Genomic DNA, 15,621 nt, shown 5'->3' on the forward strand with positions numbered 1-15,621 from the left:
CCATGTTAGAGCTATTTGGTGACATCTCAGTGCTTGTCTTCCTTAGCTATAAAATAATAAAATAGGAATATCTGTATATTATCATGGGGCTTTAGAATGAATGAATTAATAACCATTAAGTCTTTAGTGCTGTGGGTAACGCTGAAGCCCACACAAGCGACACCAAACAGAGACTAATGATTCAGAACTCCATCATTTGTCACTTCTGTCACTTGTAGTCCCATGTGCATGGCAGAGACTCAACGACAGGCAGGATGTGAGACAGTAACTCAGCCAAAGAAAGCTTGGGTTCTCTGTGGGTAAAGCATGCTGGAGCGGGAAAAGAAGAAGCAGGCCATATGTGGCTAGTTGGTACCCTTGACCAGACATGACCATTTGAGGCTAGTCTCTGCAGAGGCTGAAGTTTGCTTTTCAAGGACTGCAGAGGTCAGAGAGCAGAAATCAGGACTCAGGCTTTCTCAGTCACAAGTGATCCTCCACTGCCAGTTTGCATTTTCAGCCCTTCGCAACCTGTGCCCGGCAAGGTCAGCTGTTGTTAGCAGTAGTCGTCATTGCTACAGACAGATCATCCTCCACCGTGGCAGCTGGGGGCCGGAGGCTTTCATAGTTTGCCTTCCCAAAAGACAGCAAGCTCCTTGGGACTGGAGGCTGCTTCCTACTCAGCAGTTAGGGACACCCCTAACTGTGTTCAGGGGACACTCCTGTGGCTACTGAAATAAAATGAATGGTTCATAGAGACATTAGATGACCTATACTCAAAAGAAGAGCAAACAGAAATGAGACACATTTAATTAATAGCTCCTAACTGTACTGAGTAGCATTGATGAAAGATTGCCGAAGTCCATTATCTTGGTCAATTCATCAGAAGTATCATTTACAAATGCCTTAAACCCTAATTCCCCCTCTATTTTATTGGCCCATTAGTAGTGGACATCGCTGTTTATAGCCTCGGATATTTAGCTCTTTCGGGCCGCAGAAGTCAGGGATGGCAAAACACTCATTACCATGCCATGACACATAAATTCTATCATTCGTTGAATACTTATCATGTTCCTGAAATAGACCCTGCTCCTTTTCAATGTCACAACAGCCTCATGGGGTACTCGTGTTCATTTCTTCTGTTTTTGCAGGTAAGGAGTTGCCTGAGATCACACAGCGGGTTAATAACGGAGCCAGGCTCTGTACAAAAGTCAGCCTTGAACCCATTGTTTGAACATCCCTGTAGCCAATTAGGTGTCATTTCTCTTCCCTCCAGGCTCTGTCAACCAACAGGCTATTTCATGGAATGCCTATTTGTACTTTTTGTGTAGGTAGAATCGGACACCATGTGGTCACTCTGCCCGGCTTCTTTCCCCTGGCATAATGTTTTCTTGGTCTGTCCATGCTTACTGTTCCACCTCTTCCCACAGCTGAGTAACAGTTTTCAGCTGTTCATGGGCATCATTATTTATTTATTTGCTTGTCAGCTGATGGGTATTGGGCTGTTTCCACTTTTAGGACATCGTGGCTAACGCTGTCGTGAACTTTCACAATTCCATTTTTCAAAGATTGCTGGGACCATCTCTGCTGCTTAATCTGATAGACACATCCAAATAATGTGTCAAGCACAGGCTCCATGGACCAGGCCCCATGGCCATCTTTTCAGAGCATGGCACTTGCTGAAGTAAGGCTGGCAGGCACACATAAGAACTGCCTCCCCTGGGATCTTGCTGTTAGAAATGCACGATGCTGGGCTTTCCCGTATACTGAATAAGGATCTCTCATTTAACAGCTTCCTAGGGGATTCTTATGTACATTGTTCCTTGAACTTCTTGGTTTCTGTGTTAGCCTGTTTCCTTTCATCTTCTTCACCCATCTCTGCCTGTCTCTTCTTAGCCTCTTTGGTATCGACTCTCTTCAGCTATGGTCTTACTTCCTAAGTTCTGTGCCCAGAACCAGCATAGAATTAGAATGCAGTCATCCCTCAGTAAGCCCTCCGGGGACCTAGAAGCCTGAGGATGGCTGGTACCTCAGCTTCCTCAACAATATCATTAGGCCATAGGGAACTAAACTAAGAATGGAAGACAGCAGAAAGAGCAGATACAGGAACATCAGACCAAGAGCTTCTGGGTTTTTTTTTTTTGTTTGTTTGTTTGTTTGTTTGTTTTTTGCCTCAAACCCACTGAATCCAGAGCAGAGAAAGGCTAGCAGGGGAGAGTATTGCCCCAGTGCCTTTGTGCATCTTGCCTGGCCACTTACAATAGCCCTCCATCCCTACAGAAGAGTAATGAGGGTCTAGGGGAGCATCAAAGAATGTGAAAAAGAAACATTCTGCCCAAGTATGTTTGAAAGATCAGGAACTCCAGGCGCATGTGGTCCAGTAGGGACCAACACGGGCTAAATTTGCAATGCAGAAGACAGAGAAAATGTCTCGACCAGCTATTACTCTCTTCAGGAAGTTGCAAAAGGGTGATTGACTGTAAAATTGAGTCCTATGTTTGGAGGTTAAGGAATGAGGGAATTATACTCAAATTGTGCATTAGATACAATTGTATGCATAATTTCAAGAAATGCTTAAAAATTTAATGCCAAGGGCATGAGTTCAGGTGAAATGAGGGAAAATCACCCCAGTGGAGATAGCTTCTAAGTCAAGTAGGCTGAAATATGAAAGGATTACTAATGCATTTATAAAGCTTTGGAAAGTCTAGCTTCTTGGCAGGATTTTTACTTCAAGGGCTTTTAAAAAGTCACTTCAAAGCACTTAACTTGGTGCTTACAAAATGACTCACCGAGAAAGAACATTGTCCCCCAACGGTTCCCCAGCCCACCTCCGACAGCTGCCATTTACCGTGAGCTCCTTGCTTTTTGTAAAAGGCCACCAGCCACGCACACGCTTTTGCTGGAATATGGAAATCTTGCTCTCCTCGCTTGCATTTTCAAACTTGGACAAATCGCAGGCTTTTGCAGATTTGGCTGCCCGAGGGAAGCTATTAAGGTTCATTTCCAGGGAGCCTGTGAAGAGATGCCCCTGACAGTTGAGGAGGGCTTTCCAGTCAGCGTGGATCAGTACGGACTCACTTGCCTGTCACTCAGTCAGCCTGACATTGCGTGGGAGATGTGCTAGCTATCTGAATAGCTATGAATGGGATGGAGACACGCGATGCCGTCAAGAATGTTACAACATGGTACAGGTGGAAGGCGGGGCAGAGTGCTCTGTGAAGCTTCAGGCTTCAGTTTGGCGTAACATTACTGCTGGGCCCCTTCCCGGCTGTACGCACAGTTCTCTGAGTCTGGATGCTGGGCCTCAGGGGTGGCGTACTTCCGCACTGATTCCCCCATAGCGGTCCCCCATACATCATCTTGCAGGCCAGGGTCCACCTGACATCTACTCTGTAGGACAACGGGTGGACCTCCCACTTTACTGCAGTGTGGCTCCAGGGTAAGATACTGTCATGAAAGTGTTGTGTCTCTCACTTTAACGACGTTCCAGTTATAATGTAACATTTATTGGTTATTTCTTGTTTTGTTTTGTTTTGTTTTTCAGAGACAGGGTTTCTCTGTGTAACAGCCCCTGGCTGTCCTAGAACTCGCTTTGTAGACCAGGCTGGCCTTGAACTCAGAGCTGCCTGCCTCTGTCTCCCAAGTGCTGGGATTAAAGGTGTGCATCACCATGCCTGGGCTAGAGTAACATTTGTTAAATGTGAAACTTTAGAACCTGTACATCAGCAAAAAACCATTCAGCGTCACCAAACTAGCCATGGCTCTGGATAGTAGCGCACAGCCCTCACCTGCCTGCCTCTTCTTTCTTTCAGATATACACTTATATAAGTATTTCTTTAACATATACATTTAAATCAGATCTAAACCTACTTATGTCTTGTTTATATATTTATATACGTGTATGTGTGCACGCGTGTATTTAGAAAGTGAGGTTTTCTATTCCATATTCTTCTCCACTTAGTGCATTCCCTCCAATTTTCCAAATCACTGACTGTTTCAGTGTTTTCACGGTTGTGGGGTTGCTGTTTACTGATATCTCCCTCTGTGTGAGGAGCTGCGGAAGGTCCTTTTTCTTATGGACTTACTTTATTATTTTACCTTATGTGTTTGTATGTGGGCCTGAATGTATGTCTGTGTACCACAGTCACTTAGACGCTGGCTGTGCAGGGCATCAGATCCCCTGGAACTGGAGTCTCAGGTGGTTGTGAGCCTCTTGATGTGGGTGCTGGGGACCAAACCCAGGGGCCTCTGCAGGAGCAGCACGTGCCCTAAGCTGCTGAACGAGCTCTCCAGCCCTTCTGGTTGGTCGTAACAGATTAGTAATGAACTCAGCTTTTAACTGTTTCTTCATGTTATATACAGCAAAGCTCAGCATGTCTAAATGCATTGTGGGCCTACTGTGTACACAGACCACAGCTGATTCTGCCAGTTCCCTAGTAATGGCTGGTTAGACTGTTTACAATTTTTTTTTTTCTGATCACAAATAGCACTAAAATGATTGTCCTCATAACAAAATCACATTCAGCTTTTCAAAAGCCCGGACGACATCCTTAACATTAATGCGTGGCTTGAGAGGGCCACTGGGCTTACCCAGGAAGTCGTCTGAGGACAGTCTTTCAAAATCCCAGACCTGCAGCACCAGCACAGCTGGGGTCTTACACTCCATCTTCTCTAGGGAAAAGATGTTCTCCCGTTTGGTGATGACCATCTGCTTTTCAGCTGGCAGATACTGGAATGGAAACAGGAAGCGCCAGTTGAAGTTCCCTTCTCCGGTCAGGGAGTTGTAATGCACGTCTGTCTCCTGTCTATCATCCTCCAAACCCTTGATCCACCTGCATGGAGACAAAGGAAATTCAAACAGTTAGAGTGCGGCGTTCAGGCACCAGCCGAATCAAGTCACTTCTCCAGCTTCACTGAGTCTGAGCTTCAGTTTCGCATTCCACGTGGCTGGGTTCAGATGGGACCTTCCACTTCAGTATGAAAAAGAAAAGCTAGGATCGACACATATGTAAAAGTCTTATCCCAAATCAGGTTGCGTAAGTGTCTTTGGCTGTTCATAGATGAAAAGCTCTGTGCAGTTAAGATAGAAAATAGGAAGTGACTGTGTAATTTGCTGGGGAGCCCTCTTTGTAAGGAGTGTTATTTCCAGAGTATTAGAACAAGATTGGAACAAGCCTGCTGTCAGGTCTGGGAATGGGTATTACCCATTGATTTTTTTCTCCATGCTAAGAATAATGTAAGCTACAAGTAATATGTTCTCCTAGTATTTGGCCCATGGCTAATTAATTCAGAAAACAAGCACTTTTTATTCGAACTAGGTGAAAATTCAAACACCTTAAAAGGTTTATTTTTATTGTTTTTCATTATGTGTACATGTGTGTTTATATGAGGGTTTGCACAAATGTGTGTCAGTACCCAAGGAGGCTAGAGGTTTTGAATTCCCTGGATCTGGAGTTCCCGGCACCTCTGAGCTGCCCGATGTGGGCACTGGGCACTGAACTCAGGTGCTCTGGAAGAGCGGTGTGTGCCCTTAACTGCTGAGCCATTTCTTCAGGCCCCAAACCACCGGCTTTCTGAAAGCATCAATTTCTCAGTCCTAGGGAAGATGAAAAACCCTTCTCCTCACAGAGAAATGCTACCACTCTGGGGTTAGACACACTTATTTAGCTAAAGTAAAAAGAAGACGGTATCAAGATAAAATAGTCAGATGACAAGAGGGCCCAGGATCATACCCTAGACTATTAACTGAGCTCTGAGTTTGTGCCAGGCTGGGGAGGGAGCCAGACTTATGAGAGGTGAGTGGGAGGGGTGGACGTGGGCGTCTCTTTCTAATATATCTTAATGGCCAGGAGTTGGAATTTTCTGAACTCTTCCAGAAGCCTTCCATATTATGAGTCATGATAAAATACCAGTTACCAAAACACATTTATCTTTCCTGAACATTATTGGAAAGCAATATCAGATGACTTTAACTTTGTTATCGAAGTATTATTCTGCTACTCTGATCACTACTTCTTTGTCATAATTCATTCCCGTATTCTCATTCTGGGGGTGTGGGGAATGAGGCTTTTGAACATGCGTTGATAGCCAAGAGAATTTTGAACACAAGGTGCTTCTTGCTCAGGAAAGGCCAACGACTGTCACCAAAGGGTAATTGATGAATTTAAACTGATTCTCTATGTCCTCACCTCCTCCCTGACCAGAGGCTGAATAGAAGCAGGACTGAGATTTAAGGGACATATCAAATGATTCCTCCGGGGGTCTGAGGCCGGACTCTCTTATTACTCAGTAGCACCAGTAAATTGGAAGGCCTAAATTCCAGCCTTTGCATTAGCCTTATAAAGTGCTAAACATGGGTCTTCCCTCGATGACCTTCACATTTTTCTGCTTGCTTCCCATTGGAGGGCAGATATACTTTGAACGACACTTAAAAGTTTAGTCACCCATCATTTAACTGAAAGATAATTATATAAGGTTTACACACTGAAAATGTTTTTATAAAATAATTCTTTTTAAAAAAGATTTATTTATTTATTATGTATACGTTGTGTTTGCATGTACACCAGCAGGCCAGAAGAGGGCACCAGATCTCACTATAGATGGTTGTGAGCCATCTATATGTGGTTGCTGGGAATTGAACTCAGGACCTCTGGAAGAGCAGCCAGTGCTCTTAACCTCTGAGCCATCTGTCCAGCCCCATAAAATAATTCTTAGCAAAAATGAATGAACAAGACAAACATTTCACACAGAAAGTGATCTTACCTAGCATGGCAGGACAGTTCCCTCCGTGGAACGTGGGTAGAAGCTTCCACGAGGCAGCTATTGTTTAGAGACTGAAGAGGGAAGATGGTGAAAGGAAGAATGGAGCTTGCGGGGAGCCTTACCCTTTGACATAAATGTCACTTGATTTCTGACCCGTGAAGATATTCTCATCTTCTAAAATGACATCTTCAGTGTTCCAGATGGTCACTCTCAGCTCATACCTGGGGTGGAGGAATGCAGGGTCAAGCAGATGACCTTGAAACGGGGTCAAAAGCATTGCACCTGGTCCATGGGCCTTGGGGCTCCCACGTCTGATAGCATCAGAACCCTTGGTTGGCCTGTCAGAACTAAGCAGCTCAACAGCTGGTCAGAGACTCAACCAGGGTGTGGGTGGGTCAGAGCAGCTCTTCCCTCTGTGGATCAGCATTTTCCATACGAGAACCCGGAGACTCAGAAGCCACCAAAATAACCACCTCCATCACCACAACCCATGCACCACTGTCACTGGCCAGGTGGAGAGGGGGGCGTGACTGCTCGCTGGGCTTCATTCTCCCATCCCGTGCTGTAATCCTGTATTCTGCTACCGCGGTCTCTTCCCTTAGCATGGACAGACTTACCCTTTGGGTTTCCTGGGTGAAATGTCAACAGGAGGCCCAAGCTGAGGTGTGTCTTTGGGAAAGATGTCCACCCACATCTGTAGACGGCCCTTGTTGACAAAAGAAAGTTTCCGTTAGGTTTGAGAGAGGGCAGGGCATGACAATGGACCATTCATTATTTTACAACATCGCTTCATTAGAAGTGGATGTTAGATATTGTTTGTGTCTTTATGCACATGTGGCCTATTTGTTAAAAAAGGCAAAGGCTTCTCTCTCTTTTCTTTCCTTTTCTCCCTCCCTTCTGCCTTCTCTCCCTCCCTTAACTCACTTCCTGCAGAGGAAATGAGTTCCTTCCTTTCTTCCTCCCTCTCTTCCTTCTTTCCTTCTTTCCTTCTTCCCTTCCTTCCTTCCTTCCTTGAGCTAGACTCTCATATAGCCTAGACTGGCCTTGCACACATTATGTACATGAAGCTGGCCTTGAACTCCTAATGCAGCTGCTTCTACCTTCAAAATTCTAGAATTAAAAGCTCATATCGCCATGCCTGGGATAACTTATATTTTGATTAAGAATTTACTAATGCATAAGTTAAGAGCTGGGAAAGGACAAGGCAATCTTTATTGAGCCTCTGCTATGTATTGGACATGGTATATGCAGCTGATACATACTGTCTCATGAATTCTTACATTATCAAATATTCCCAAATGTCAAAGTTCTTACAAAGGACTTTAATAATTCAAATTATAAAACTGAAAAAAAAATCCAACACTGACCCCAGAGCATAGTTTCTTAATGTTGGCATCACTGACACTTGAGCTAGGTAACTCTTTCTTTGGGGTGGAGGCTGTCCTGTGCATTAGAACATTTAATCTAGCAGCATCTACCCAATAGCTACCAACAGCACCTCACCTACTTCTAAGAACCTGTACTATTTCCAGACAGTGCTATGTGTTCCCTGAGAAGAAGCTCAAAGCCCTCACTGAATAGAACCATTGCTGTAAGGCACACAAAATTAGCTGTTAGGAACAAAGACGCTTGTCTTGTCCTCTTTAGGCCAGACCCGTCCTGCCCACTACTGCCTCCACCCTGGCAGGCATGAAGACAGGCAGGCAAGGAGACGCTTGTGTCCCTTCCTTTGGCTATAAGATCTCAAGATCTATAAGTTCTCAAGAATGTGAGATTTACTTGGGAATTGCGTGTGGAGCTGGGAAAAGATGAAACCTGGTGCTATCAAGAGGGGTAGCTCCTCTTGCAGAAAGAAACTCTGTACAGTCTGACAATTTGACAGACCACCTTGAAGGACAGACTGGAGCAAAGGCGATGACTGACCAGTGGTGGGTGGGAATGTGTCTTGAATAGTACTGCCCAGCTAAGTATGTAGACCTCTTAAACTCTTTTAAACCTAAATGTCACACTAGGGTTCTTAAGATAGATTTGGGGGTTCAATGGACCCCTTTATCGTCCTCTCAATGTGAACACAGTTAATAAATCTTTCTTTGCTTTTCCCTGTGACTTTGTCTGTGTGATTTCCCTGTTAAGGATGAGTGACCAGCCCTAACTCCTTAAGGTTGCCACCGTCCAGGCTCTGCCCTTAATAAGGCTGGTAACACTACCTGCTCCATTCCCGGCTTATCCTTGTGGTACAGTGGCCGGGTTTCTATGTGCTCAGGAACCAGCCGACACCCGACCTCAGGGATGTCCTCCCAAGAGTGTAGCACCTTGAGGGCCAAGTGTTCATAAGACTCCACCATTTCCTCTGCAGGGAGTAAAGACAAGGGAAGAGGCATGTCAGAAGCTGTTACTCCAAAGAGTGGAGTCTGTCTGTGCCTTAAGTGCGTCCCTTAACCACGCCTCCTAAAGATGCTGGGACATAGTAGGATCAAAAGAATATTGAAAATGGAAAGAACTGGAGGTGGCATGGTGATGAATGTGGAGATGAGGCCTAAGGTGACTGAATTGATAAGAAGACAGAGACGGCAATCACACCCTGGGGAGTGAGGGTTATACACACGCACTCACGCACACAACCACATTCCTGGAAATCCCACAGAAGATGAACGCCAGACACTAAAGAAGGTATGTTTGCTAACACCATGACATGAAGGCCTAGAAATCACTTTCTTTCTTTAAATAAAATGGGGGCATAAGGTGTGTTTGTAGGTGTCTTCTCTTTACCTGAGATCCCCCAAATATACACACCTATGCTCCATTTCAACAAATGAGGTGTCTCATGATTTAAAAGACAAAAACAAAAACAATAATAAAAATATTGGTGGAAAGAATATCTTGAAGCAAGACAAAATAATTGGAAGAATAAAATCTCGACAAAGCTTATAATGCTATAAGATATAAGATAATCAAGCCTGACCACAGAAACGGTCACCCAGTGACAATAATTATGTCAGTAAGAGCTGAAGAGTTAGACAGTCAATGAATAAAATCATTGTCATATTAATCACTCAGGAACTGATGTTATGAACATAATTTCAGATTTTTACTATGCAAAATGGTAATGTTTTAAACATTGTTTGATCAAATGTAGGGTTTTGACCAAATAATTACATCACCATAAGAGTATATTGTGCAGAAGAAATTTCTTCAAAATAAATCAACACCAACATGTCACCAAACACACTGTTTAAAAAGCAATGACTCTGTGTGCAAGAACTTTCAGTATGTTCTTGGGTCCAAAATAATGAAGTAAAAAGAAATAGAGATGGTGGGAGTCAAGAGTGTTGAAACAGGCTCTGTATCACCGATGTTTGACCGTGGCAAAAGCACGGAAGCTTTAGAGAGAAGTAGGAACTGCTCAGATGTGGTGATAGCAGAATTGTGCTGTGACATTAAAAATGCCTTCTTCCCCCACCTCATCCCAAACTTATGGAAGCTTCTTTGGGATCTCCAGCGTGTGCCCTGTGATACTCAGGCAAAAATGTTCCTCTTTTGGTGCTACAGTAGGCGGTTTGGTACAGCACTTGTGGGTTCACTTAGATCTGTTTCTTGCTTTGCACATTTGCAAGTCCTTAACCAGTTAACACACACAAGGGCTGAAAGGAGATAGACTGACATGAGCCGTAGGTACCTGAGCCTTGTGGTTTGGAGTGCTTGTCATTAGCCTACTTGATTTTTTTTTTTTTTATCTTTTCCTTTGGTAATTAGATGACCCACTGTCCCCAAGCCTCAGCCACTGGGACCAGTCTTTTAAAAAGAACAGCTGCCTCAGGGTGAGCACTGGACCAGGTTTTACCGGAGTCTTCTTCGGTGAAGGCTGTTTTCCCAGAGAAGACCTGATTTCCGATCTGAATCTTCCCAGGGCGAAGGTGTGGTCCGTCCAGCTTGTTGTCTTTGCAGAGCTTGGTTAGGATTTCTGTGGGTTTGGACGCGTCCCTCCAGGCATTGTAGCCTTCTCTGAGAAGCGAAGGAAGGACAGAGGAGGTGAGACCGGCCGCCCTCTCAGGGAACACCCTTTGAGGCCCCCACTAAAAGCTCAGCTCACAAGTGTGGCTTGTGCGGTTCCCTCCCCACCCACCTCCAGGTTATACACCTCGGCTAGTGGGTTTGGCTTTTCATTTTCTCCTCTTTCTAGTCAGGCACCTTTGAATACGCACAGCTTGCATGTAAGACAGGGCTTGTAGGAAGCTAGACCTTAAGACGGTTTGCAGGAAATTTTGATTATTATTATAAGTGATACACTCTTCTTTAAAAAAAAAAAAACAAAACAAAACATGGAAGTGAAATTCATATAAGTGAAATTTATCATTTTGAAGTCGACTGGGTTCAGTGGCATTGCATATCTTCCTGACAACATGAAACCCCTCTTTCTGCCTAGTTCCAAAACGTCGCCATCACCCTGAAAGGAGATTCTGAATCCGAACTGCAGTTTCTCGCTATTCCCACTTCCCAGCACCATCAGCAAGCACCAGTCTGTTTTCCTACTGCTATGGGTCCTGGCAAGTTGAGGCAGTGTTTGGTCATTTGTGTGCTTCTTAAGAGGACGACCCAGCGCATCACCTCAATGTCTTGGGCAGAAAGTTCTGACGTGTTTTTCTAATCAGCCACTACTGGTGGCCATTGCCAGGTCTCCCCAACCTTTTTATCCCCTAAGAAATAACTGTTTGGGAGGAAGTAGAGTAGGCCACTGGCCACACCTGACCTACCGCAGCAGGAACTGCCACGGTCACATACCCTGCGGATCAGGAAGGCAGACGGCTATACCACTTTATAACACGTTCATATGATAGAATACTACGTAGGCCCGGTACATCAAAGACTGCAAGCTATATTAGATGACAGCTAGAAAACTGTTAAGCTACAAGTAAGAACAACACACAAATGACAAAGTATGGAAAGTGTAATCTAAGTTCAGAAGAAAACAGTACAGAAAAAAAAAACACTAAAAAGAAATAAGCAAAATAGTTACATAAATATTTAATTATTAATCAATAAATTATGCAAAATAGTGAATTATGCAGAGTATTTGATTTGTAGTGATAAAGTATGTAAATTATTTTTCAGTTTTTAGGAATAGTTTTTGAAAAATATTTTTGAATTACACAATGGAACTCCAATGAATGTCTATATTTTTCCTGGTTGTAATTTGTAAGATTTTGTTTCAAAATATAATCAGATACAGCACACTTAAAAAGAAAATCAAGCTGGTAGCCTACATTTTAAAATAAAGTTGAATTGCAAATGCTCGTAAAGAATGAGGGTTAAATCTGTTCTTCCTTCACTTATAAAGTGGGAATCATAAAACCAAGCGAGTTCTGGGAGAACTGAGAAGATATTCCATGCAAACGTCTTAAAACTGCCGGTCCTGAGCTCACGCCCCGTTGTTTGAGGGCTGAGACACTGACGGTTGGTTTGTAGTAACCATTCTTCACCTAACACCATCCCCGGGGAATCCTGACCACCAGACACAGCTGAACACCCAAGAAGCCACAGCCTGGCTCTTCACTCCTGAAGGACCTGTCCTGGGTTTTAAATCAGAGCCACCTCCCCAGCTTCACTGGCCCTCAAGAGCAGGGAACAGCCTCCCTAAACCAGTTCTGCTGATAAGGTCGGCCTGCCTAGAGAGGAACGCATGCGCAGTCCAGATCCCCTCAAGGCCCTGGCCCCGGGACTCCAGCAGTGTCTCCGCAGAAGAAAACTTACATCTCATACTGGCTCTGCAAGCCGCAGATGGCTCTGTGTTTGCTGTAGAAACGGTTCTCCAGGTCGATCTTGGTCTCCCCAATGAGGTCATCCGAGCCAATCATGTCGTGGTCATAGATCAGGACGGAGAGCAGGGACTCCTTAGGGAAAGTGGCCTGGATCTCAAATGACCTGAGTCCAAGCAGAGGGAGGGCTGGGGATTAGCGATGTCTGGCGGCATGGGACTTCACAAGCTCCCTTCGGTTAGCTTCCTGTCGGGGTGGGCATGCTGCCTGGATCAACAGTTCAGTCAGGACTGACCCGTATCTATGTGGTTTATTATCCACGTACAATTAACGTCTCATTTCATTGTCAAAGTTTGACAGTGGTCGGCCCGTCCACCGTCTCTTAGAGCTGTTTCCTGGGAAGAGGGGCATAAAGAGTAGCCCCTTTTCCTAGGATAGACTGCAGATAGCTCTCCTGGCCCTAGACCTGTGGACTTTGTTCTGATTTCCAGTTTGATCTTGGATCTGAGTTCTGTGGCTGTTAAACATTGTGGATGTAATATTTTCCATCCTCCTTGCAAGAAAATGAGAACAAATAGAATTATTTATATGTGTGTGTGTGTGTGTGTGTATAGACACATATATCTCATAGTGTGGGTGGTTAGATACAAGGTTGATCATATAAAACACACATTTCACTTGCAGGTTTTCAGCTCATACACAGAATATTATCATTGCTTTCCATTACCGCTTTGTCGAGGAACACCAGCTGGAGTTTTCATAAAGAAAACCTCACTGACGGAAGCAGAGAATCACAGTGCTGTTCTTAGGGCTAAGCCCCTTGAGAGCAGAATACTGCTCTCTGATTTCCGCATCGCTGGAGTTTGCACTTGGCCTGCAGAGAATATATATTTAATGGCTATTCCTTTGAACTAAAAAGCATGTCAGAACTCTATTTCCAATACCTCTACTTTGGAGCTAAGAAAGCCAAAATCCAGAGAACTAGGTGAAGAATCCATTCAGGAGACAGCCCTTCTCAGTGAGAAAAACAGACAGTTTAAAGCACCAGTGATTACAATAGACAGAGCAGGCTCTAAAGGCTCATGGGGGGCTACAGAGGGGAGAAATCATGTGTCTTTTATCTGTTAAGCACGGTGGTGCCCTTTGGCTTCAATATTTGGACTCTAGGTTGTACCGGCTATTCTGGGGGTACCTCAGAAGGATGCACCCAATGTCCACCACTGAACTTTGCTATCACCATGGTAGCCAATGAGGAAGGGCTTAATAAGGGCTTCACTGACCCTGGCAACGACAGGACACGATGGCTCTGGCCCTTCTCATCAAGCTGTGCTCATAGTTTAACGCTGCCTGAACTTTAATTGGAGCTGTCCTCCAAAGAGTTTGCACAAGCACCACACCAAGATTGCATTCCTGGTTGCCTTGGAAACTCCTAGGCTTACATCGGGTCAGTGATAATACCATTAGATGTTATGGCGTGAGGAAAGATCATTAAACGAGCAAAAACTGAGCTAGTGAAAGCGTGTGGAGGCGTAGAACTCTCAAGCGAAGATGTCCTATGGTTAGTTTAGTCACTCATTCATTTCCTAACTTATTCTTCTGACATTTGTCACACAGCAACAGTGGGCCAGTTCTTGAGAGGAGAATCATTTCTTGTGGGTAAAGCATACAAGAAAGTGGCAGAAGAAGATGGCGGGAGCGGAGAGCGAGCCATGGGCCAAGTGTTGCAAGCTAGGGGAAGAGGACCATAAAGAGTAGCCCCCTTCTCCTAGGATAGACTGCAGATAGCTCTCCTGGCCCTAGTCCTGTGGAGTTCAGACTGAGCCCTCCCCTGTTTTCACGGGACTTGCCACAGGGTCACAATCCTCCATTTGTTTTTCTCTCAGTAGTCATATGAGCCCCGAAGAGCATAGACATGCAGAGTACCTGACAGATGGATTCTCAGTACTGTGAGGGAGAGAGGGAAGTTCTTCAGGGATATAAGGAAAATAGGCAGAAGCCACGAGGAGGGTAAGCAGGACCAACGTCTGCAGAGGTGAGTGAGCCAGACTCCATGAGCTGTTTTAGTCAGCCATGATCTGCTTTTTGGGATCCCATTGTTTGAGAGCTATGAAGGTACTAACTGCCAAAGGCTATGTTCCTACTCAACTTTATAATGATACAGGGTGACAGAGTCCCATCAGTTCCCACCATCAAATGGAGGAAGTTTTGTCTGTGCACCTATTCATTCGCTCACTCATTCATTCTTTTGCAATAAAATACTTATCCAGCATTTATTGTGTGCCAGGCCCTGTCCGAGGTACTGGGGAAGTGCTATTGGCCACCTGAGTTCATGCACAGGCAGATATGACCTTGTAGCAGAGAGAAGGGGATAACCAATGAACACACGAACAAGTAGACCTATGCCAGAGCTAGGAAGGAGAAAAGAAGGTGGCACAAGGAGCCAGGGTGTTGGCGGAAGTGGCTGTGACATGAACACCATAGCGGTGATCACCGGGAGGGGGGTCTGTATGCCCCAAGTTAGGCTCACAGCCTGCTGGAACCCAGTAGATTGAGCTAGGAACATCTATCCTGGCATAACAATAAAATACCTCCACCAACCATCCACGCCCAGAGAGAGTATAAAAGAACCCCTGTAAAGCTGTTGGTGGATTCTATCACACTCTCCTCCCACCTTCCAGAGTCATAAAATAAGGCTGATAAAGCAAGTCTAATTCACATCCGGGAAACTGTAATGACAGATGAAGCAGTGGCTACGTAAGTGGTAGACAGCAGCAGATGCCACCTCTGGATCAGAGAAATGGGGTACTGTCACTTTAATTGTTCCTATTAATCCAGACTAGTTCGCTTATGACCTCATTTCCTCAGCAGTAATACAAATCTAAGAAGCTGATGCTCACCAAATGCCAAATGGGGTGGAAAGCCAATATAAATGGGTAAATGAACTTCCTTGAGTCTGGTGGGGATTTCATGCCGTGCTCTAAGTCCCTCCAGGAAAAGAAAGTTAAATGTACTTAAGAGATTGCTAGAGTAACCAATAAGGCGGGGAAGATGGCACATGTGTGTTGAACACTGACTGTATTATGGATGTTTGACACGTTCTTTCAAAGGAGTCTAGAGTCGGGTATCT

The 15,621-nt window shown here is 44.7% G+C and overlaps 1 protein-coding gene across 3 annotated transcripts in view; it reads right to left on the reverse strand.

Moving 5' to 3' along the window:
- The window catches only part of Fer1l6 (fer-1 like family member 6), a 150,845-nt gene that overhangs the window by 12,082 nt on the left and 123,142 nt on the right, over positions 1-15,621 (reverse strand). For all 3 annotated transcript variants that reach the window (XM_055626273.1, XM_055626272.1, XM_055626271.1), the window contains 7 exons: positions 12,490-12,660; positions 10,583-10,743; positions 8,949-9,091; positions 7,359-7,447; positions 6,864-6,962; positions 4,570-4,811; positions 2,828-2,991 (listed from right to left, as the gene is read on the reverse strand). In XM_055626273.1, the coding sequence (XP_055482248.1) occupies positions 2,828-2,991; positions 4,570-4,811; positions 6,864-6,962; positions 7,359-7,447; positions 8,949-9,091; positions 10,583-10,743; positions 12,490-12,660 (1,069 nt within the window). The remainder of the gene's footprint in view (positions 1-2,827; positions 2,992-4,569; positions 4,812-6,863; positions 6,963-7,358; positions 7,448-8,948; positions 9,092-10,582; positions 10,744-12,489; positions 12,661-15,621) is intronic.

This window comes from Psammomys obesus, unplaced genomic scaffold, assembly GCF_907164565.1.
Source record: "Psammomys obesus unplaced genomic scaffold, mPsaObe1.curated_primary_1811, whole genome shotgun sequence".
Classification (NCBI taxonomy): Eukaryota; Metazoa; Chordata; class Mammalia; order Rodentia; family Muridae; genus Psammomys; species Psammomys obesus.